At 32.1% G+C, this 22993-nt stretch overlaps 1 protein-coding gene across 9 annotated transcripts in view; it reads right to left on the bottom strand.

Moving 5' to 3' along the window:
• Positions 1-22993, bottom strand: part of LOC139514712 (disabled homolog 2-like) — a 38298-nt gene that overhangs the window by 13605 nt on the left and 1700 nt on the right. For 5 of the 9 annotated variants that reach the window (XM_071304285.1, XM_071304359.1, XM_071304332.1 and 2 more), the window contains exons 2-6: positions 6992-7212; positions 6391-6605; positions 5580-5714; positions 2959-3088; positions 2079-2140 (exon numbers count right to left, since the gene is read on the bottom strand). In XM_071304285.1, coding sequence (XP_071160386.1) covers positions 2079-2140; positions 2959-3088; positions 5580-5714; positions 6391-6605; positions 6992-7139 — 690 coding nt within the window. In that variant the 5' untranslated portion in view covers positions 7140-7212. Of the gene's footprint in view, positions 1-1706; positions 1755-2078; positions 2141-2958; positions 3089-5579; positions 5715-6390; positions 6606-6991; positions 7213-10943; positions 11096-22993 lie in introns of those variants that run through there. The other 4 variants (XM_071304326.1, XM_071304317.1, XM_071304295.1 and 1 more) reach the window with 4 other exon arrangements.

Raw genomic sequence — 22993 nt, 5'->3', positions numbered from 1 at the left:
GATACTTCAATTCAATATTTTATTTTATTTTGCACACCCTGACATTGTTTTCAACAATCAGTAGATATTTCAGCATAGACAGTCATAGATAGCTTTTGATTAGTTTTATCTGAACTTGCCTTATTGACAGAAGGCTATTTAACAGGTAGGAATAAATAGCATAACCTAAAAATACAGGCACTTTAGCACTAGTACTATACATTACACACACAAAAAAATTGACAAAAATGCATAGTGCAATTTTTTTAATGATAAAAAAATTGCACCATGCATTTTTGTCAATTTTTTTGTGTGTGTAATGTATAGTACTAGTCTAAATATATATCCAAAATTCAGAAAGATTGAAGCAATCACTTTTACAAATTTAGCCAATACACATCCATACCCCTGTTGACAAGTCCAGAGATGTTCCGAAAACTGTAAATATTACCTTTTTGCACTTAGCCTAATCACTCATTCCAAATCAAAATCAGTTTAAATACAACATTCAAAAATTTATTTCACCTCTCTTCTTTCATTTCCACCAAAAAAATTATAAGAAATGAGTGAGGAAGGGAAAGAAAAAAAATTAAGGAAAAATACACTCTAATTAAAAGGAACTATATTTGTGGACAACAAAAAGCTCATTAATTGTGGTCTTGTGCATAATCAAGGTTACCTCCCTTTACTCATGTAATTTTTTTTTTGCATAAAAAAATTTAACAAATACTAAAAAAATAATTAAAAATAAATCAAGTATAGAGAAGCAATATAATACATGTTATCAGATTAAAGTAGAACTTTCAAATTTCTGTATGCAGGCACGCTTAGATGGTGTAGTTCACACATCTCATTAAATAGAAAGTCAGAGATAGGTATTTAATGGCAAGATATTGCGCACCACCTGCTTATATCCAGCAACTTACATTCCCTTGCAATGAATAAAATTGATATAAATTCAACGTAAGCATGAAAAAGTGACTATATTACTAGCATTCGAAAACTTTCTTGCAATGTGCAAGCACAGGGGAAAATGTTAAATCAAAATCAAGAGCAAGAAGGTATCAACATATAACCCGAAGTTTGAATATTAGATCATTCACTCTATATTTTTTTCAATCATTAAGCATGCATATAAAAAGTAAACATAGAAAAGAGTAGAATTTTTTCTGCTTCTTTAAAATCTGGGATAAAATTTTTAGAATGTTAAAGATGTGATAAGAACCTGACATGACACCCATCTCTTCAACAAAGTAGCAAGAGGTAAACAACTTACTAGTTAACATTTTAAAATTGCTATAAAAATAGTTGGAGAAAAAGACATGTTCTTATCTTTAACATGTGTGTTCTCAGAGGTCTTGATAAGTTCTAGCTCGAAGCAAACATCCACATTAATCTAGAAAAATCTATTTGGGACCTGTTACAAAAAACATTTTGGAAACCCAAAATGTTAATAAAAAATTAATTTTCCTTTAATGTTGATTTAATCGTTAGTGTTATCCAACAAGGAAAAAATGTTGTTTTTCATATACATGCATTGTCAGGAGCGCAGCCTAAAAATGTTAGAGAGCTGATACACTGTAATAAGAAGGCAAAATTATGAAATCAAGCATGAACTTAAATTTCTAACAGACTGAAGAAAAAACAGTCTTTGCATGAGTTTGTTCAGAAGAAAGCAATATCATATGTATGATCTAAATTGTTCTGAAATGCAGGAAATGTCAAACCTTTTGGTCAGTCCATGATGTAAAAACCTCCTTTTTGTGTTGATGACACTTTCAAGGAAAATAAATTAAAAACAATATATTGCCTTAAATCATATGAAATTAATAAAATGTCTGGTGATTGAAAAATATGGTTTTAATTAAGTCAACTTTTGTTTCTTCAGTTTTCTGGCTTGATTTTCAACCAACTATAACATTTTTTCAATTTGTTCTTTTGGCACTTAGATATTGGACATTCATCCATTTTTTTATATTTAGACCACACAAAGCAATGAATTTAATAACTCATATTATGAAAACCCTCATTAAATTTGGTTTACTGGTTCCATATTCATCAACACAAGGCTTGCTTGGAGTAAAATATATATGACTTACTGAATAGACAGGTTCTTCATCTGTATTTGATTCTGTATTTAATTCTCCATCTAATTTGATGACTGTAAGATAAAAAAATTATTTATAGACATTAAAATTAAAAATGGAAATGCAGAAGGTGTCAAAGAGACAACAACCCGACCATAGAGCAGACAACAGCCAAAGGCCACCAATGGGTCTTCAATGCAGCAAGAAACTCCTGCACCGGGGGAGTCCTTCAGCTGGCCCCTTTTTCTAGGAATGCATTATTGCATATTGCCCAGAAACCCCCTTTATTTCTCAACATTTTTTTAAAAACAATAGTATATAAGATACAACTGGACAAATGGTAGAGAAAATAGGTTTTAATTGGAAAATAAAGACCAGAGGGTTTGGCCTATATCATTCCCTTTCAAAAAACAGACTACACATTCCTCATGAATTGTTCATGGGAGGTTTTTCTTTTAAGATAACTGTTTTGCAATGAAATCTATATGCTAGCTTTTTACAGCATCCAAATACCAAATATGGTAATGAAGTTCCTTTACTTTCAGAAACTTCAGATTAAATTAAATTTTGTTCATTTTTACGTGATGCTCCAATCAAATTTCTTTTCCCTGTGTCCCAAGTCTGCAAAATAGTAATTAAGGTTTATCAAGTCAAGAAGATTAACCTGGAATTATGTCACCACTTACATCCTGGCCTTTACACCAATCATGTGATCATTTAATTTATGTGATAATGTTACAGATTCCTGTGTGTAACAATCTTAAGAAGCTTCATATTTCAGGTCCTCAATCTCAACTTGTATTACCTAAACATGTATATAACTGGTGCATTCTCTCTCTTTACCATTTTGTTTCTCTTATCAAAGCAAAATATCCCTTTAAAGATATCTTACCATTTGGATCTTGTTTCTCTTCTTTATTTTCTGGGGATTCTTGCTGCTTTTTTGCTTCCTCCATTTCTTTCTTTTTTCTTTCAAATATTACTTGAAATAAATCTCTCAGTGTCAAGACAACAGCTTCAGACTATTTAAAATATAATGAAACATATCTTTTATTCATTGATCATATTCTATCAAATATGTAACTGAATATGCACTAGTTTTTGCTTTTCTGTCTGCTTTTGTATTATAATAATTTTAAAGATTTAATCTAGATGAAAATAATCCTAGATCTATAATATATACTCTGTTACCTCTTTCAAAGGCTGCATAGTTTTGTAATGGTTTTTTTTTAATTTCATCAATTCGTAGTTGTAAACTTACCATGTGCGATTTTTATCAAAGGGAGATAATATTTGAAAAATTAATTTGTATAGTTATTCTCCAAAGTTCATTTGAATATCAAGAAGCTCAATTTCATGAAAAAAACAATAAAATCAACCTACAACCAAAAAAACTTCTGAATAGATATTATCTTTAAAGGAAAATCCCTCTTTTATTCATAATTGATGCCAGCTGACAGATCTATATTCTTATGTACTATTTTCTGTCAAATCATCAAATGTACAGGTTTTTTTTATGAGTATGACAAAAGAAGCTTACTTTCAGTCATACCTACTATTCTAAACTAGAGGCTCTAAAGAGCCTGTGTCGCTCACCTTGGTCTATGTGACTATTAAACAAAGGAAGCAGATGGATTCATGACAAAATTGTATTTTGGTGATGGTGATGTGTTTGTACATCTTACTTTACTGAACATCCTTGCTGCTTACAATTATCTCTATCTATAATGAACTTGGCCCAGTAGTTTCAGTGGAAAATGTTAGTAAAAATTTACAAATTTTATAAAAATTGTTGAAAATTGACTATAAAGGACAATAACTCCTTAGGGGGTCAACTGACCATTTCGTTCATGTTGACTTATTTGTAAATCTTACTTTGCTGAACATTATTGCTGTTTACAGTTTATCTCTATCTATAATAGTATTCAAGACAATAACCAAAAACAGCAAAATTTCCTTAAAATTACCAATTCAGGGGCAGCAACCCAACAACGGGTTGTCCGATTCATCTGAAAATTTCGGGGCAGATAGATCTTGACCTGATAAATAGTTTAACCCAATGTCAGATTTGCTCTTTATGCTTTGGTTTTTGAGTTATAAGCCAAAAACTGCATTTTACCCCTATGTTCTATTTTTAGTCATGGTGGCCATCTTGGTTGAATGGCCAGGTCATCGGACACATTTTTTAAACTAGATACCCCAAAGATGATTGTGGATAAGTTTGGATTAATTTGGCCCAGTAGTTTCAGAGGAGAAGATTTTTGTAAAAGATTACTAAGATTTACGAAAAATGGTTAAAAATTGACTATAAAGGGCAATAACTCCTAAAGGGGTCAACTGACCATTTCGGTCATGTTGACTTATTTGTAAATCTTACTTTGATGAACATAATGGCTGTTTACAGTTTATCTCTATCTATAATAATATACAAGATAATAACCAAAAACAGCAAAATTTCCTTAAAATTACCAATTCAGGGGCAGCAACCCAACAACAGGTTGTCAGATTCATCTGAAAATTTCAGGGTAGATAGATCTTGACCTGATAAACAATTTTACCATGTCAGATTTGCTCTAAATGCTTTGGTTTTTAAGTTATAAGCCAAAAACTGCATTTTACCCCTATGTTCTAGTTTTAGCCGTGGCGGCCATCTTGGTTGGTTGGCCGGGTCACCGGACACATTTATAAACAAAATACCCCAAGGATAATTGTAGCCAAGTTTGGATAAATTTGGCCCAGTAGTTTCAGAGGAGAAGATTTTTGTAAAAGATTACTAAGATTTATGAAAAATGGTTAAAAATTGACTATAAAGGGCAATAACTCCTAAAGTGGTCAATTGACCATTTCGGTCATGTTGACTTATTTGTAAATCTTACTTTGATGAACATTATTGTTGTTTACAGTTTATCTCTATCTATAATAATATTCAAGATAATAAGCAAAAACTGCAAAATTTCCATAAAATAACTAATTCAGGGGCAGCAACCCAACAATGGGTTGTCCGATTTGTCTGAAAATTTCAGGGCAGATAGATCTTGACCTGATAAACAGTTTTACCCCATGTCAGATTTGCTCTAGATGCTTTGGTTTTTGAGTTATAAGCCAAAAACTGCATTTTACCCCTATGTTCTATTTTTAGCCATGGCGGCCATCTTGGTTGGTTGGCCGGGTCACCGGACACAATTTTTAAACTAGATACCCCAATGATGATTGTAACCAAGTTTGGTTGAAATTAGCCCAGCAGTTTCAGAGGAGAAGATTTTTGTAAAAGTTAACGACGGACGACGACGGACGACGGATGACGGACGCCGGACGCCAAGTGATGAGAAAAGCTCACTTGGCCCTTCGGGCCAGGTGAGCTAAAAATGAATTTATAATGATAAATAAACTATTTATTAAAACAGTTTATGCAAACCCTGTCTATTTAGTATTTGTATTCTGAATTGAGCATTGAAAATGAATGAGTTGTGTAAGTAAGGTAATGAATAAAGTGCTGATATATATTTTACATACTGCTTTTTCTGTTTTGATGCCATAGAATAAATGTTTTTTCTCCTCTGTACTGAAGATATAACCAAAGGCCCTGGAATCGCTCATATCTCTGGATATGAAAGATACTTTGTGTACTGGATGCGAGTGTTCTACTACCTATCATATATAAAATAATTTCATTAAAATATTATCCAAAATACAATGCACATGGAAGCACAAAAAATCACTTGTTACATAAAATATATTTTATTATCTAGCACATTGTAATATTGAAAAGAATGTTTGAAAAAGAATAATTTGACAACAACAATGTCATCGGGTATTCAATCTTATATATATCATGTATATTGTACGAACTTTATAATGTGCATCCAGACATCTTCCAAAATGTACACAAATATAAATAAATACAGAAAGGCTCAATGAGGTATATGCATATTCAAATTGACAAACTTAAAGTCTTTTTAGACCATTTTGGCGTTCAACAAATAATTAGAACTTGATTAATTAGCGTGTTAATAATTCTAAACCCCTAATAATTACTTTTTTAGGTTTCTCAAAGAACTTAAATCTTTCTTTTCATATTACAAGTGTTACTTTGTCTTTGTTTACCATAACCTACATATGTACACCTGTCTTAAATACAGTGATGTGTGACCTTTAATTTTGTCATATCTTTTAATTTATTGAAACTAAAACAAACATGTTCAACTATGATTCTCAATATATTTCAAACTGATTTGTACATTAAATCAAGATAATTACATGTCAAAAACCTTAAATTTGAAACTCTCTTTTACCCATCTAGAATTTTAATCTTTCTTTTACTCACTCCATGTCTAACATCAACAAGTTTTATTCCTTCCTCGGAAACATTGACAATAATTCTTTGTTTGTGTACACCTAAAGCTTTGATTTCTGCTTTTAACTTCTGGATTTTGTCCTGGCACATTTTGTCTCCTCTTGCCTCAGGGACCTCCTCAGTTCCTATCATCTTGGCATTAAAGCTAATTCCTTCCCCTTGAAATCTGAGTGGATCATTTTTGTCTGTAAAAAAAGAATCATATTTTTAAAAAAAACATTGGACAATGGACAAAAAATGATGGAAACATGGGGACATTCAGAAATCATAAGTCACAGAGAAACTAACAATGCCATGGCAAAACACTATAAAACAAGAATGGCATAAGTAACAATTATTTGTGTATTAAGTTTCAAGTTGATTCGTCTTCAACTTCATCAAAAAACATCTTGACCAAAGAATTTGACCTGAACATGCTGAAGCAGGACAGACTGATGAACGGACAGACAAAAAAAAACCAAAGGAACAAATACACATACTGAAAAACATAATGCACCTAGGTGGGGCATAAAAAAGACAATACATTTCAAAAATCAAATATTTCAAGGTTAAAAATAAACAAAACTTGTACCTATTTTTCTATTTACTCTGAAAACAAGGGCGGGTTTCTGAGGTGTTGTTGTAGTGGTGGCAGCTGTTGTTGTGGTTGGGTCTGTGACTGTTACCGTGGTTACAGTAATGGTTTCTGTGGCAGGAGTGGCTTCTTCTGCTGTCGACATGATGTAAGATGAAGGCTTAAAATATGAATTTTCCTTAGTTTACTTTGTGCAGATCAGAATCTTTCTAAAGTGCCTAGAAGAAAAAAAGGTACCATTTATAAACCAAACTAAAACTTCAGAATTAATTAGTATCATTATCATTGTTATCATATTTTCATACTGATAGAATAACTTGAAACCTGGTACCAGAAGTCAGATTATCAAAACTGGCAGGTTTTTTTTATCAAAATTGTTTCCTGTATGTACATGTATAATTTTTATAATTGGGACTATATTAAGAAGAGCCTTTCATACTTGTTTTACAGGGAAGCTGTGAAACTGACTTCCTACACACAATTAAACAATTCAGTGGTGGATCAAGAAATTTTCATAAGAGGGGACAGTCCCCAGCTCCAGCAAAACTATTATAACTAAATGTACATATATATCATGAACAAATATTGATTTGATAGAACTTCACAAGAGTAGAGTTTTGAATCTCAGATTACGACTAATCCTGAAATTCCACTATCTTTGTCTCTAATTGATTTTTTTGCATGGGTCTTACCGCAATCAATTTTTCATATATTTATGGAATACAGTTAATTATGGAATTATAATAGTCACAATTGACTGTTGGTAAAATACGGCTAGGTAAAACTCTCCTCTTATATCAGGGTTACCGGCAAATATTAGGTCAAAGTTACTTTGGTTTTTTTATCTATATATAGATATATGGAATTGTTTTCATCTTTTCAACATATTTTTTCCTTGAGGGAGAGTAAAATTGAAGAAGGGTCTCTAAGTGCAAACAATTCTTCCAAAAACAAAAACAAAAACTTTAATAATACTACTGACGTCTTCCAAGTATATCATTAAATATGAAAATATATTTTAGCATACTATATATAGCTATTAATTTGACACATGTTTATTATTTAATCAGGTCAATATTAACACAATAAATAATTAATCCAATTTACACAGAACATAACATTTATAGCCACAGGGGTATCAAAGTAGTTGTTTCCGTACATTCCCATTAGAAATAATGTATTACAATACATACATTTTTGCACATATCTACTATAAGAGGCATACATTACACCTTAAATATCTTGTTTTAATCCTTACTTGTTTAAAAGATTGAGAAAATTAGTATGTACAGTCTAAAATTTGGGTTTTTAAAAATGATGATGTCATTTATCATATTCATTTATTTCATCGTTCAAAGTTTTTGTAATTTTTTTTGTAATTTTTTTTATTATTGAAAATGTTGCATTTCTAATTACATTTTTTTTTTACAAAATCCAAAAATTAATTTGGCATCTTCCAACAGCGAATAAATAAACCTCGAACACTGAAAACTATTGAAAGCGAAATGTACATGAATATATATGTATATATTGATATGCTTTTACCATATATATGAAACTTCAAGAATGATTGTTATAAAGCCTTTCATACTTGTTTTGCAGGGAAGCTGTGAAACTGACTTCATACACACAATTAAACAATACAGTGGTGGATCTAGAAATTTTCATAAGAGATCATGACAAAATGTTTAACAAATTCATAAAATTGAAACATTTTAAGTATTTTGATATCCACGTATGAAGTTTAGCTAAAGGACCGTTAGGCAATTCACTTATCCTAAAAAAACACTTTCATAATCATGATAATAAAATTTTGAACACATATGACATTTATCGGTATGTTAATTTATTCAAACATAATGACGCAAACAGACTGGCCTTGAAGCATAATATGACAAAATTTATCATCTAATAAAAGTTTCTTTTTCAAGGAGAAAAAAAGTGAAATAACAAAAAACCTTGAAATCCAAGGAGAATTTAAAACAGAAAGTCCCTTTATCAAATTGCAAAATCTAAAGCTTTAAAACAAAACACATCAAACTAATGAAAAACGACTTCCATATTCCTGACTTCGGAGAAATGTATTTAAAGCCAACTTTGATCTCTTAGAAGCATCAAAATTATTGCAATAATATTTTGAATTATTCAAAAATGTTGATTTGATTTTTTATGCAGCATGATATATTGATATATTAAGAGTTCCTATAAAAGTATATAGAACAGGCTATTATTTGAACTTGGAATTATTTTTAATTATGGAATTCGCATAATTTCTTGTGTTTAAATTTTTTTATAAATTCCATGTTTACTTTGTATTATCATCTTTTGAGCGGTTTTATAACACTTTCCATACAATGTATTTTGGTTAGATAGTGTTGTGCGCAGCACAGTACATTCTATTGAAAATATACTATTTTCTTTGTAATAGAAAGTGAATTGTGCACAGCACAGAACATTTCAGTACAGAATAATCATGGAATTTATTAAATATTTCAATAACAAGAAATCAAGCAAATTCCATAGTTAAAAATAATTCCAAGTTTAAATAAAAGACTGTTATAGTCACTTATACACATTTTTATGTAGGGGCCAGCTGAGGTCCACCTCCAGGTGCAGGATTTTCTCACTGCATTGAAGACCCATTGGTGGCCATCAGCAGACAATTGTTTGGTCAGGTTGTTGTCTCTTTGACATATTCCCCATTTCCATTCTCAATTTTATTAAATGATATGGCATTGTAAATTTAGAAGAGTAGATCAAGAGTTTAAACATAGCAGACAAGGCCAATGATGAGATACATACTATGATGACAATAAATCATACTATTAACCTGTTTGGACCAGGTAAACAACAACAGGATGCATCTCTCTACTATATACTTGTAATAACGGGATTAAACCCATATACAATACAATAATGCATTCATAAACAAATAACATCAGTTGGCAAACTTTCATATTTCAACGTATTTCAGTTTATATACATATATGCATGTATCTAATACTTCCTGTAAGAAGACAAGTACATGTATATTTGTATGTAACTTTTCTTCTAATTATAGTACTTCATCCCAATATTGCAAAGTCTGATTGTGTAAACACTTTAAAATACTTTGATAATAGCAAGTTTTGATACATAAATTTGATTTAAACTACATGAGAATTTGACCTTATTAGCATTTTACCCACTTTTAATGAGCACCAAGTATGGGTGAAAGTGGTAGGGGTCTCTTGGTAAGAGCTGAAATACAAATTTTACACAAGACAAGCACGATAGGATGAAAATGAATATTCTGCATCAGAAAATTCAAAAATCAATCATGTATAAAAGTGCAAATAAATTGTTGGTGCAACAAAGCAGCATAAAAAATACATCCATAGCAACAGCCTCATGAAAATAAAAATTCAATATACAAAATATTCTCCTCCCCCTGACCCCCTCCTCCAATTATCAAATTTTCATCCCCTAAACACAAACTTTAACATGTAAACTAAGCAAACGTTTAAAAGTCAATAGACCATGACAGAGGGGGCAGAGCCAATTAGTAATCTCCATGAATATGAGATGGACCAATACTTATACAATTGAATACCAACTATCATGGACCATCACTGACCTTATCCCAAGCTAGTACATTGTTCAGTATGACACCACCAGAAACAAAACCCCTAGGTCTTGCTTTTTTTACTTCATGGAGGTGTGACAAAAAGGGGTATGCAGTATATCAATAGGACAAAACACGATAATCATCAATGCAACAGTCAGGGTAAACTTCAATGGAAAAAAATAGGGACAAGTAGGAGTCAATATTAATGTAAACAACACTTGAGTAGCCACCTATTTAACCTTATGAACATCCATGAAATATTTGCCACTGGACATTAAGCAACCAATAATCAATTACAATATAATATTCTGAAAATTCTTATAATTTAGTACAACCACAAACCTTTTTCTGGTACAATCCTAGGCTTCTTTAGGGGAAAAAAGTGTTACATGTAAATAAATCCTATGTAATTTTACATGATAAAAGTTTTATGCATGGACATGATGAAGTAGACTAGAGATCGGAGATAATTGAGATAAACCACATAACTCTTCCTCGACAATCAGAATTAAATCCTTTATCATTAAACAAAGATTGAAGGTTCATTTGATAGTGATTAAAACTGCATAATATATCTATATGTATCTGTAACAATTGGGCGTTCTGGTGGGTAACACCGAGCCAAATTTTGAGGGTGTGCTTCTTTTGATATATGATAATGTTTCAACAACTTATAAATCATAGAATTTTAGGGGATTAGTAAAAAAAAAAACCTAAACCATTTGAGTTTATTTTACGTTTTCTTCATTCTTTTTCAAAAAGAATCCTAATCACATTTTGAAGTTGGTCTGTTGTATTCTTGGCCTAAATACATGTACAAAAAAAATGGTGTATGTGGTCGTAGTTTTCCTTCATGCTTCACAGATATAAAATAAGTTTATAACATGCATATAATGATTTAATTATACATCTCTTTATTATCTGATAAACTTAATACAGTCACATGTATATCTATTTATAAAGATAAATGTCAATGCATGTCAAGATTTAGTCTAGTGAGCAATGCAAATGAAAGTTGCAGATGTAGGTTAAGAAATGCACTTAAACAGCACAGGTTGAAGTTAAAAGCAATCCACATGTCATGCATGTCCATGATAAAAATTTATTGAAAATGGACATTTTTTTTTTAGATATGATCCCTAAATGTGACCACAACCATGACCACACAAAGAGGACATACCATCTTTTTTCATAAAAGTCATAGGACATTTTATTTGTTTGTTACATGTATCTAGAGTGACAGTAATCAGCCATTGGTTAAGCTTCCAAATATATACCATTATATACTTATATGACTGTTGATTCATTATCATTCACAGGATACCAATTTTCATGGATCTTGTGGGTACAGGTGAACCAAATGTTCTAAGAAGTACAAATTTTCTATTGGCTCAAATGCAGACTTTTGTAAAAATGGGTTACAAACCATGAAACCAAATATCCACTGAAAAATGATTTTTTTATCATCAACAAAAATGTGTACAAACAAAAATACCAGTAAACAGTCAGAGCTCAGACATAAACAAGTCGATTTTTGTTTTTGACTTAAAGAAGTCAAAACATGTATTTATTGAAGACCTGTTGGTGACCTTCTGCTGTTGTTTTTTTCTATGGTCGGGTTGTTGTCTCTTTGGCACATTCCCCATTTCCATTCTCAATTTTATACATATATTTATTATAAAAATTTGTTTTCAATTTTAGACTTATCTAAGTCAGAAAATGACAGACTTATTTAGGTCTGTTTATGTTGATGAAAAAACTTAATTTTACTTGGTGGCCAAAGTACACCACCTACATGTATGACAGCAAAAACCTGTCTGAGAGTTCACAAGGACTTGAGCTATCTATATTTAATTACCTAATTGAATATCATTACTAATAAAGGGCTGCGCTTTAGCGCATGATACGCCCGTTGCTCTTTTAACTTGTCTTTTATGCTTTAAATGAATTTATATGATCAACTATAAATATATATACAAATCAAAAGGGATGTTACATTAATATATTCACCAAAGTTTCATAAAATCCCCCTTTTTTAAGTATAAAAATTCATTACTTAAGAAAACGTAAAATCTAAAATTTATAAAAATGGAAAGGGAGCTTACATCAATAGATATAAACAATTCACCAAAGTTTCATGGACATTGGTGAAAGCCTTTTTGAGTTATTGTCCGAAGTGTTGAAAATCTCCCTTTTATTTATGAATAAAGCCCCATAAATCCAAAACTTAAAATCTGAAATTTATAAAAATTGAAAGGGAGCTTACATCAATAGACATAAACAATTCACCAAAGTTTCATGGACATTGGTGAAAGCCTTTTTGAGTTATTGTCCGAAGTGTTGAAAATCCCCCTTTTTTTAGCTCACCTGGCCCGAAGGGCCAAGTGAGCTTTTCTCATCACTTGGCGTCCGGCGTCCGGCGTCCGGCGTCCGGCGTCCGGCGTCCGGCGTCCGTCGTCGTCCGTCGTTAACTTTTACAAAAATCTTCTCCTCTGAAACTACTGGACCAAATTAAACCAAACTTGGCCACAATCATCATTGGGGTATCTAGTTTAAAAATTGTGTCCGGTGACCCGCCCAACCAACCAAGATGGCCGCCATGGCTAAAAATAGAACATAGGGGTAAAATGCAGTTTTTGGCTTATAACTCAAAAACCAAAGCATTTAGAGCAAATCTGACATGGGGTAAAATTGTTTATCAGGTGAAGATGTATCTGCCCTCAAATTTTCAGATGAATCGGACAACCCGTTGATAGGTTGCTGCCCCTGAATTGGTAATTTTGAGAAAATTTTGCTGTTTTTGGTTATTATCTTGAATATTATTATAGATAGAGATAAACTGTGAACAGCAAAAATGTTCAACAAAGTAAGATCTACAAATAAGTCAACATGACCAAAATGGTCTGTTGACCCCTTTAGAAGTTATTGCCCTTTATAGTCAATTTTTAACCATTTTTCGTAAATCTTAATTATCTTTTACAAAAATCTTCTCCTCTGAAACTACTGGACCAAATTAAACCAAACTTGACCACAATCATCATTGGGGTATCTAGTTTAAAAATTGTGTCTGGTGACCCACCCGCCCAACCAAGATGGCCGCCATGGCTAAAAATAGAACATAGGGGTAAAATGCAGTTTTTGGCTTATCACTCAAAAACCGAAGCATTTAGAGCAAATCTGACATGTAGTAAAATTGTTTATCAGGTCAAGATCTATCTGCCCTGAAATTTTGAGATGAATCGGACAATTCGTTGATAGGTTGCTGCCCCTGAATTGGTAATTTTAAGGAAATTTTGCTGTTTTTGGTTATTATCTTGAATATTATTATAGATAGAGATAAACTGTAAACAGCAAAAATGTTCAGCTAAATAAGATCTACAAATAAGTCAACATGACCAAAATGGTCTGTTGACCCTTTTAGGAGTTATTGCCCTTTATAGTCAATTTTAACCATTTTTCGTAAATCTTAGTTATCTTTTACAAAAATCTTCTCCTCTGAAACTACTGGACCAAATTAAACCAAACTTGGCCACAATCATCATTGGGGTATCTTGTTTAAAAATTGTGTCCGGTGACCCGGCCAACCAATCAAGATGGCCGCCATGGCTAAAAATAGAACATAGGGGTAAAATGCAGTTTTTGGCTTATCACTCAAAAACCAAAGCATTTAGAGCAAATCTGACATGTGGTAAAATTGCTTATCAGGTCAAGATCTATCTGCAACAACAAAAGAAAGAAAGTTTTTAACGACCTCAGCTGGCTATACAACCCTTGCACAATCAACTGAATTTTGCAGAAATCATGAATAGGATAGATTGCCCTTATATGATAATTTTTTATTACCTTTTTGCTTTTTTTGGCAAAGTGGGGGGGGGGGGGGGTTGCGCAACAACAAAACTACTTCACAACTTTCTCATTACTTTGCATTTCTTGTTAGATAAATTTTACAAAAATTCTCCCCTGAAACAACTGTTGAATTTAAACAAACTTGGTTTAAATCACCACTAGGATATCCAGGGACCACTGTGTATGATGACCCTGCCTGCCCACATGGCTGAAATAAAACATAGGTTTCAAATGCACTTTTTAGTATTATATCTCTGAAACTAAATGACAGTACAACAGTTGCATTTATCATGCAACAATTGTAAATAAAAATATCAGGTGAGCGACACAGGGTCCTTGGATCCTCTAGTTATGAATAAAGCCCCATAAATCCAAAACTTAAAATCTGAAATTTATAAAAATTGAAAGGGAGCTTACATCAAATAGACATAAACAATTCACCAAAGTTTCATGAACATTGGTGAAAGCCTTTTTGAGTTATTGTCCGAAGTGTTGAAAATCCCCCTTTTTTTTATGAATAAAGCCCCATAAATCCAAAACTTAAAATCTGAAATTTATAAAAATTGAAAGGGAGCTTACATCAATAGATATAAACAATTCACCAAAGTTTCATGGACATTGGTGAAAGCCTTTTTGAGTTATTGTCCGAAGTGTTGAAAATCCCCCTTTTTTTATGAATAAAGCCCCATAAATCCAAAACTAAAAATCTGAAATTTAAAAAAATTGAAAGGGAGCTTACATCAATAGATATAAACAATTCACCAAAGTTTCATGGACATTGGTGAAAGCCTTTTTGAGTTATTGTCCGAAGTGTTGAAAATCCCCCCTTTTTTATGAATAAAGCCCCATAAATCCAAAACTTAAAATCTGAAATTAAATAAAAACGAAAGGGAGCTTACATCAATAGATATAAACAATTCACTTAAGTTTCATGGAAATTGGTGAAAGCGTTTTTGAGTTATTGTCCGAAGTGTGGACGACGGACAGACAGACGGACGGACGGACAGACAGACGGACGGACGGACAGACGGACAACGGTATACCATAATACGCCCCGTCTAAAAGACGACGGGCTTATAAAAACAGATGTTTTACCTCATTAAGTGTGGTTCCAGGTGGTTGCATTGTAAGGTTAATTAACATTATCAGCTCCGACTGTTTTTGCCTCTTATTCATATTTTTCTTTAGAAGACAAAGCATTGTCTTTCAATGTTGTCATTATTTGATTTAGATGCATACCTTTTTATAAATATGCGTGGGTCTTAAAGTTAACCAATTTTGATAACTTATCGACTTGTAGGAGTCGATATTTGCAACTTTTTGATTCTGGTCAATTATTTCTTGCTTAACAATATTTGACTTATTAAAGTCGTATTTTGTCTTGCATTAAAGGGAGACAAATCCTAAAACTTACAAATTTAGACCTCTATGAGTCAAAAGCAGATTCAGACTTATCTATGTCTGAGCTCTGACTGGTAAATGAATCCACAGGAGCTAACTTCCTGTAGTGGCTAGCACATTTTCACTGTGCATCCAACATTATGGCTAATCTTTACTTCACATGTTTAATTAGTTATCAAAGATACCAGGATTATAATTTAGTACGCCAGACGCGCGTTTCGTCTACATAAGACTCAACAGTGACGCTCATAACAAAATATTTATAAAGCCAAACAAGTACAAAGTTGAAGAGCATGGAGGATCCAAAATTCCAAAAAGTTGTGCCAAATACGGCTAAGGTAATCTATGCCTGGGATAAGAAAATCCTTAGTTTTTCGAAAAATTCAAACTTTTGTAAACAGGAAATTTATAAAAAAGACCACATTATTGATATTTATGTCAACACCGAAGTGTTGACTACTGGGCTGGTGATACCCTCGGGGACAAAATGTCCACCAGCAGTGCCATCGACCCAGTGGTGTAAATAGTTATCAAAGATACCAGGATTATAATTTAGTACGCCAGACGCGCTGATCACTGTGAAATTTTTAATTGTCTGTTTTGAAAGATGAACAAAAGTGGGGAGGGGAGGTGCTCATATAAAACAGGTTCAACCGCTGTCATATGGTATTTTGAACCCCATGGTAAATTGACCCCGGGGTCAAAATACCGCTATGGTAAATTGAACCCCCCCATGGTAAATTGAACCCCCCCTGTATGGAAAATTGAACCCCCATGGTAAATTGAACCCCCCTGTTTTTTTCATCCTAGATGATTATTAGAACATTTTACATTATTCTAAAGCTTATCATAGATTAAAAAATCATTCATACAAGAAGGGAAGGTACATTTTCCATGCTTAATTAAATGAAATATCTTTCCTTGGTATAACTGCTCTGAAGTCTTTACCAACAAAATGTCATTCAAAATACTTATTGACACATTATAACTAGACCATATGTAGCTTGAATGCTTTAATTATTTGTAATTATAACATATGTATATATAAATATAAGGGTAGTTTTGATTTTCCATGGTAAAAAAGGGGGAGGGGGTCAAAATACCATGGCAAAGTAAAATTTTCAAAATGTCTTTTCCAGCAATTTAAATACATACAAACTACTTATTGGTGAATTGTAACTACATAAAAGAGTAAGAATTGCCAGATTTTTGGAAATTAAAGGTCTAGAGTAGGGGTTCAATATACCACAGGGGGTCAAAATATCATGGAAAAGTAAAATTTTCAAAATTTCTTTTCCAGCAAGTTTAGTACATACAAACTACTTATTGGTGTATTTTAAATACATAAAAGAGTTAGATTTGCCAGATTTGTTTAAATTAAAGGTCTAGAGTAGGGGTTCAATATACCATACCGCAGGGGGGTCAAAATACCATGGCAAAGTAAAATTTTCAAAATATCTTTTCCAGCAAGTTTAATAAATACAAACTACTTATTGTTGTATTCTAACTTCATAAAAGAGTTAAAATTGCAAGAATTTCTGAAATTAAAGGCCTAGAGAAGGGGGTTCAATATACCGCAGGGGGGTCAAAATACCATGGCAAAGTAAAATTTTCAAAATATCTTTTCCAGCAAGTTAAATACATACAAACTACTTATTTGTGTATTCTAACTACATAAAAGAGTAAGAATTGCCAGATTTTTGGAAATTAAAGGTCTAGAGTAGGGGTTCAATATACCACAGGGGGTCAAAATATCATGGAAAAGTAAAATTTTCAAAATTTCTTTTCCAGCAAGTTTAGTACATACAAACTACTTATTGGTGTATTTTAAATACATAAAAGAGTTAGATTTGCCAGATTTGTTTAAATTAAAGGTCTAGAGTAGGGGTTCAATATACCATACCGCAGGGGGGTCAAAATACCATGGCAAAGTAAAATTTTCAAAATATCTTTTCCAGCAAGTTTAATAAATACAAACTACTTATTGTTGTATTCTAACTTCATAAAAGAGTTAAAATTGCAAGAATTTCTGAAATTAAAGGCCTAGAGAAGGGGGTTCAATATACCGCAGGGGGGTCAAAATACCATGGCAAAGTAAAATTTTCAAAATATCTTTTCCAGCAAGTTAAATACATACAAACTACTTATTTGTGTATTCTAACTACATAAAAGAGTTAGAATTGCCAGATTGTTGGAAATTAAAGGTCTAGAGTAGGGGGTTCAAATATATACCACAGGGGGGTCAAAATATCATGGAAAAGTAACATTTTCAAAATTTCTTTTCCAGCAAGTTTAGTACATACAAACTAATTATTGGTGTATTTAAATACATAAAAGAGTTAAAATTGCCAGAATTTCTGAAATTAAAGGCCTAGAGAAGGGGGTTCAATATACCGCAGGGGGGTCAAAATACCATGGCAAAGTAAAATTTTCAAAATATCTTTTCCAGCAAGTTAAATACATACAAACTACTTATTGGTGTATTCTAACAACATAAAAGAGTTAGAATTTCCAGATTTTTTTAAATTAAAGGTCTAGAGTAGGGGGTTCAATATACCGCAGGGGGGTCAAAATACCATGGCAAAGTAAAATTTTCAAAATATCTTTTCCAGCAAGTTAAATACATACAAACTACTTATTTGTGTATTCTAACTACATAAAAGAGTTAGAATTGCCAGATTGTTGGAAATTAAAGGTCTAGAGTAGGGGGTTCAATATACCACAGGGGGGTCAAAATATCATGGAAAAGTAACATTTTCAAAATATCTTTTCCAGCAAGTTTAATACATACAAACTACTGATTGGTGCATTTTGACTACATAAAAGAGTTTAGAATTGCCAGAATTTTGAAATTTTAAAGGCCTAGAGTAGGGGGCTCAATATACCGCAGGAGAGTCATAAACAATGATAAAATACCATTGCAAAGTAAATTTTTCAAAAAAAAATTTCCAGCAAGTTTAATACATACAAACTACTTATTGGTGTATTCTAACTACACCAAAGAGTTAAAATTGGCAAATTTTTTGAATTAAAGGTCTAGAGAAGGGGGTTCAATATACCACAGGGGGGTCAAAATACCATGGCAAAGTAAAATTTTCAAAATATCTTTTCCAGCAAGTTAAATACATCCAAACTACTTATTGGTGTATTCTAACTACATTAAACAGTTCGAATTGCCAGAATTTCTAAAATTAAAGGCCTAGAGAAGGGGGTTCAATATACCACAGGGGGGTCAAAATACCATGGCAAAGTAAAATTTTCAAATATTTTTTCCAGCAAGTTTAATAAATACAAACTACTTATATTTGTATTCTTACTACATAAAAGAGTTCGAATTGCCAGAATTTCTGAAATTAAAGGCCTAGAGTAGGGGGTTCAATATACCACAGGGGGGGTCAAAATACCATGGCAAAGTAAAATTTTCATAACAACTTTTCCAGCAAGTTTGATACATGCAAACTACTTATTGGTGTATTCATACAACATAAAAGAGTTAGAATTGCCAGAATTTTTTGAATTAAAGGTCTATAGTAAGGGTTCCATATACTGCAGGAGAGTCAAAATACCATGGCAAAGTAAATTTTTCAAAATATCTTTTCCAGCATGTTTAGTACATACAAACTACTTATTGGAGTTTATTACTATATTAAGGAGTAAGAAGGCTTAAATTTTTGCAATTCAAGGTATAGAAGGGGTATATTGAACGCCTTACTATAGACCTTGAATTTCAAAAGTTCAAGCTATTCTAACTCCTTAACATAGTTATAATACTCCAATGAGTAGTTTGTATGTATTTAATATACTGGAAAAGATATTTTGAAAATTTTACTTAGCCATGGTATTTTGACCCCCTGCGGTATATTGAACCCCCTACTATAGACCTTGAATTTCAAAAATTGAAGCTATTCTAACTCCTTAACATAGTTATAATACTCCAATAAGTAGTTTGTATGTATTTAATATACTGGAAAAGAAATTTTGAAAATTTTACTTAGCCATGGTATTTTGACCCCCCTGCGGTATATTGAACCCCCTACTATAGACCTTGAATTTCAAAAATTGAAGCTATTCTAACTCCTTAACATAGTTATAATACTCCAATAAGAAGTTTGTATGTATTTAATATACTGGAAAAGAAATTTTGAAAATTTTACTTAGCCATGGTATTTTGACCCCCCTGCGGTATATTGAACCCCCTACTATAGACCTTGAATTCCAAAAATTGAAGCTATTCTAACTCCATAACATAGTTATAATACTCCAATAAGTAGTTTGTATGTATTTAATATACTGGAAAAGAAATTTTGAAAATTTTACTTAGCCATGGTATTTTGACCCCCCTGCGGTATAATGAACCCCCTACTATAGACCTTGAATTTCAAAAATTCAAGCTATTCTAACTCCTCAACATAGTTATAAGACTCCAATAAGTAGTTTGTATGTATTTAATATACTGGAAAAGAAATTTTGAAAATTTTACTTAGCCATGGTATTTTGACCCCCCTGCGGTATAATGAACCCCCTACTGTAGACCTTGAATTTCAAAAATTCAAGCTATTCTAACTCCTCAACATAGTTTAATATAAGACTCCAATAAGTAGTTTGTATGTATTTAATATACTGGAAAAGATATTTTGAAAATTTTACTTAGCCATGGTATTTTGACCCCCCTGCGGTATATTGAACCCCCTACTATAGACCTTGAATTCCAAAAATTGAAGCTATTTTAACTCCTTAACATAGTTATAATACTCCAATAAGTAGTTTGTATGTATTTAATATACTGGAAAAGAAATTTTGAAAATTTTACTTAGCCATGGTATTTTGACCCCCCTGCGGTATAATGAACCCCCTACTATAGACCTTGAATTTCCAAAAATTCAAGCTATTCTAACTCCTCAACATAGTTATAATACTCCAATAAGTATAGTTTAATATACTGGAAAAGATATTTTGAAAATTTTACTTAGCCATGGTATTTTGACCCCCCTGCGGTATATTGAACCCCCTACTATAGACCTTAAATTTCAAAAGTTCAAGCTATTCTAACTCCTTAACATAGTTATAATACTCCAATGAGTAGTTTGTATGTATTTAATATACTGGAAAAGATATTTTGAAAATTTTACTTAGCCATGGTATTTTGACCCCCCTGCGGTATATTGAACCCCCTACTATAGACCTTGAATTTCAAAAATTGAAGCTATTCTAACTCCTTAACATAGTTATAATACTCCAATAAGTAGTTTGTATGTATTTAATATACTGGAAAAGAAATTTTGAAAATTTTATTTAGCCATGGTATTTTGACCCCCCTGCGGTATAATGAACCCCCTACTATAGACCTTGAATTTCAAAAATTCAAGCTATTCTAACTCCTCAACATAGTAATAAGACTCCAATAAGTAGTTTGTATGTATTTAATATACTGGAAAAGATATTTTGAAAATTTTACTTAGCCATGGTATTTTGACCCCCCTGCGGTATATTGAACCCCCTACTATAGACCTTAAATTTCAAAAGTTCAAGCTATTCTAACTCCTTAACATAGTTATAATACTCCAATAAGTAGTTTGTATGTATTTAATATACTAGAAAAGATATTTTGAAAATTTTACTTAGCCATGGTATTTTAACCCCCCTGCGGTATATTGAACCCCATACTATAGACCTTGAATTTCAAAAATTCAAGCTATTTTAACTCCTCAACATAGTTATAAGACTCCAATAAGTAGTTTGTATGTATTTAATATGCTGGAAAAGATATTGTGAAAATTTTACTTAGCCATGGTATTTTGACCCCCCTGGGGTATATTGAACCCCCTACTATAGACCTTGCATTTCAAAAATTTAAGCTATTCTTACTCCTCAACATAGTTATAATACTCAAATAAGTAGTTTGTATGTATTTAATATACTGGAAAAGATATTTTGAAAATTTTACTTAGCCATGGTATTTTGACCCCCCTGCGGTATATTGAACCCCCTACTATAGACCTTGAATTTCAAAAGTTCAAGCTATTTCAACTCCTTAACATAGTTATAATACTCCAATAAGAAGTTTGTATGTATTTAATATACTAGAAAAGATATTTTGAAAATTTTACTTAGCCATGGTATTTTGACCCCCCTGCGGTATATTGAACCCCCTACTATAGACCTTAAATTTCAAAAGTTCAAGCTATTCTAACTCCTTAACATAGTTATAATACTCCAATGAGTAGTTTGTATGTATTTAATATACTGGAAAAGATATTTTGAAAATTTTACTTAGCCATGGTATTTTGACCCCCCTGCGGTATATTGAACCCCCTACTATAGACCTTGAATTTCAAAAATTCAAGCTATTCTTACTCCTCAACATAGTTATAATACTCCAATGAGTAGTTTGTATGTATTTAATATACTGGAAAAGATATTTTGAAAATTTTACTTAGCCATGGTATTTTGACCCCCCTGCGGTATATTGAACCCCCTACTTAAAAGCACAAATTAAAAAAAATGATAGCCAATAAATTGTAAATTAGATTATCTGCAATACTATTTATCAAAAACAGGGGGGTTCAATATACCGCAGGGGGGTTCAAAATACCATATGTGAAAAATGACCCCGGGGTCAAAATACCATGCGGTATAATGACCCCGGGGTCATTTTACCGCATGGTATTTTGACCCCGGGTTCACTTTTTAGGGGGTTCAAAATACCATATGACACCGCCATCAAACTTGGGAAGCTATCTGGACCATTGAATTACAAGTATATCTTCTCTGGGTGTTTTGCAGAGAAGCAGAAAATACCAATTCTTTGGTTTGACCCAACTTGGTTTAAAACTTATATCATTGAGTTTGGAAGTAACAAATGTAGGTAATATTACTTTTAAATTGGTTTTAACAGCAGAAAAAATAGTATGTGCCTTGTGCAAATGTTGTGCTTGTTCAAAAATTTTTAAAATCATTAAGGGGAGACACTTAAAACTAGAGTTGGGTTGTTAATATTATTTTTTAGGGCAATAAGCTAATGTAAATGCATATACATATGTAGGTTGGAGTGACCCTCATTAAAGTGAATGCTCATTAACAATACATAGATATAGGAAGATGTGGTGTGAGTGCCAATGAGATAACTCTCCATACAAATAACAATT

This window comes from Mytilus edulis, chromosome 1 (genome assembly GCF_963676685.1).
Source record: "Mytilus edulis chromosome 1, xbMytEdul2.2, whole genome shotgun sequence".
In the NCBI taxonomy this organism is placed as follows: Eukaryota; Metazoa; Mollusca; class Bivalvia; order Mytilida; family Mytilidae; genus Mytilus; species Mytilus edulis.
This window is presented reverse-complemented; position numbering and strand designations above follow the sequence as displayed.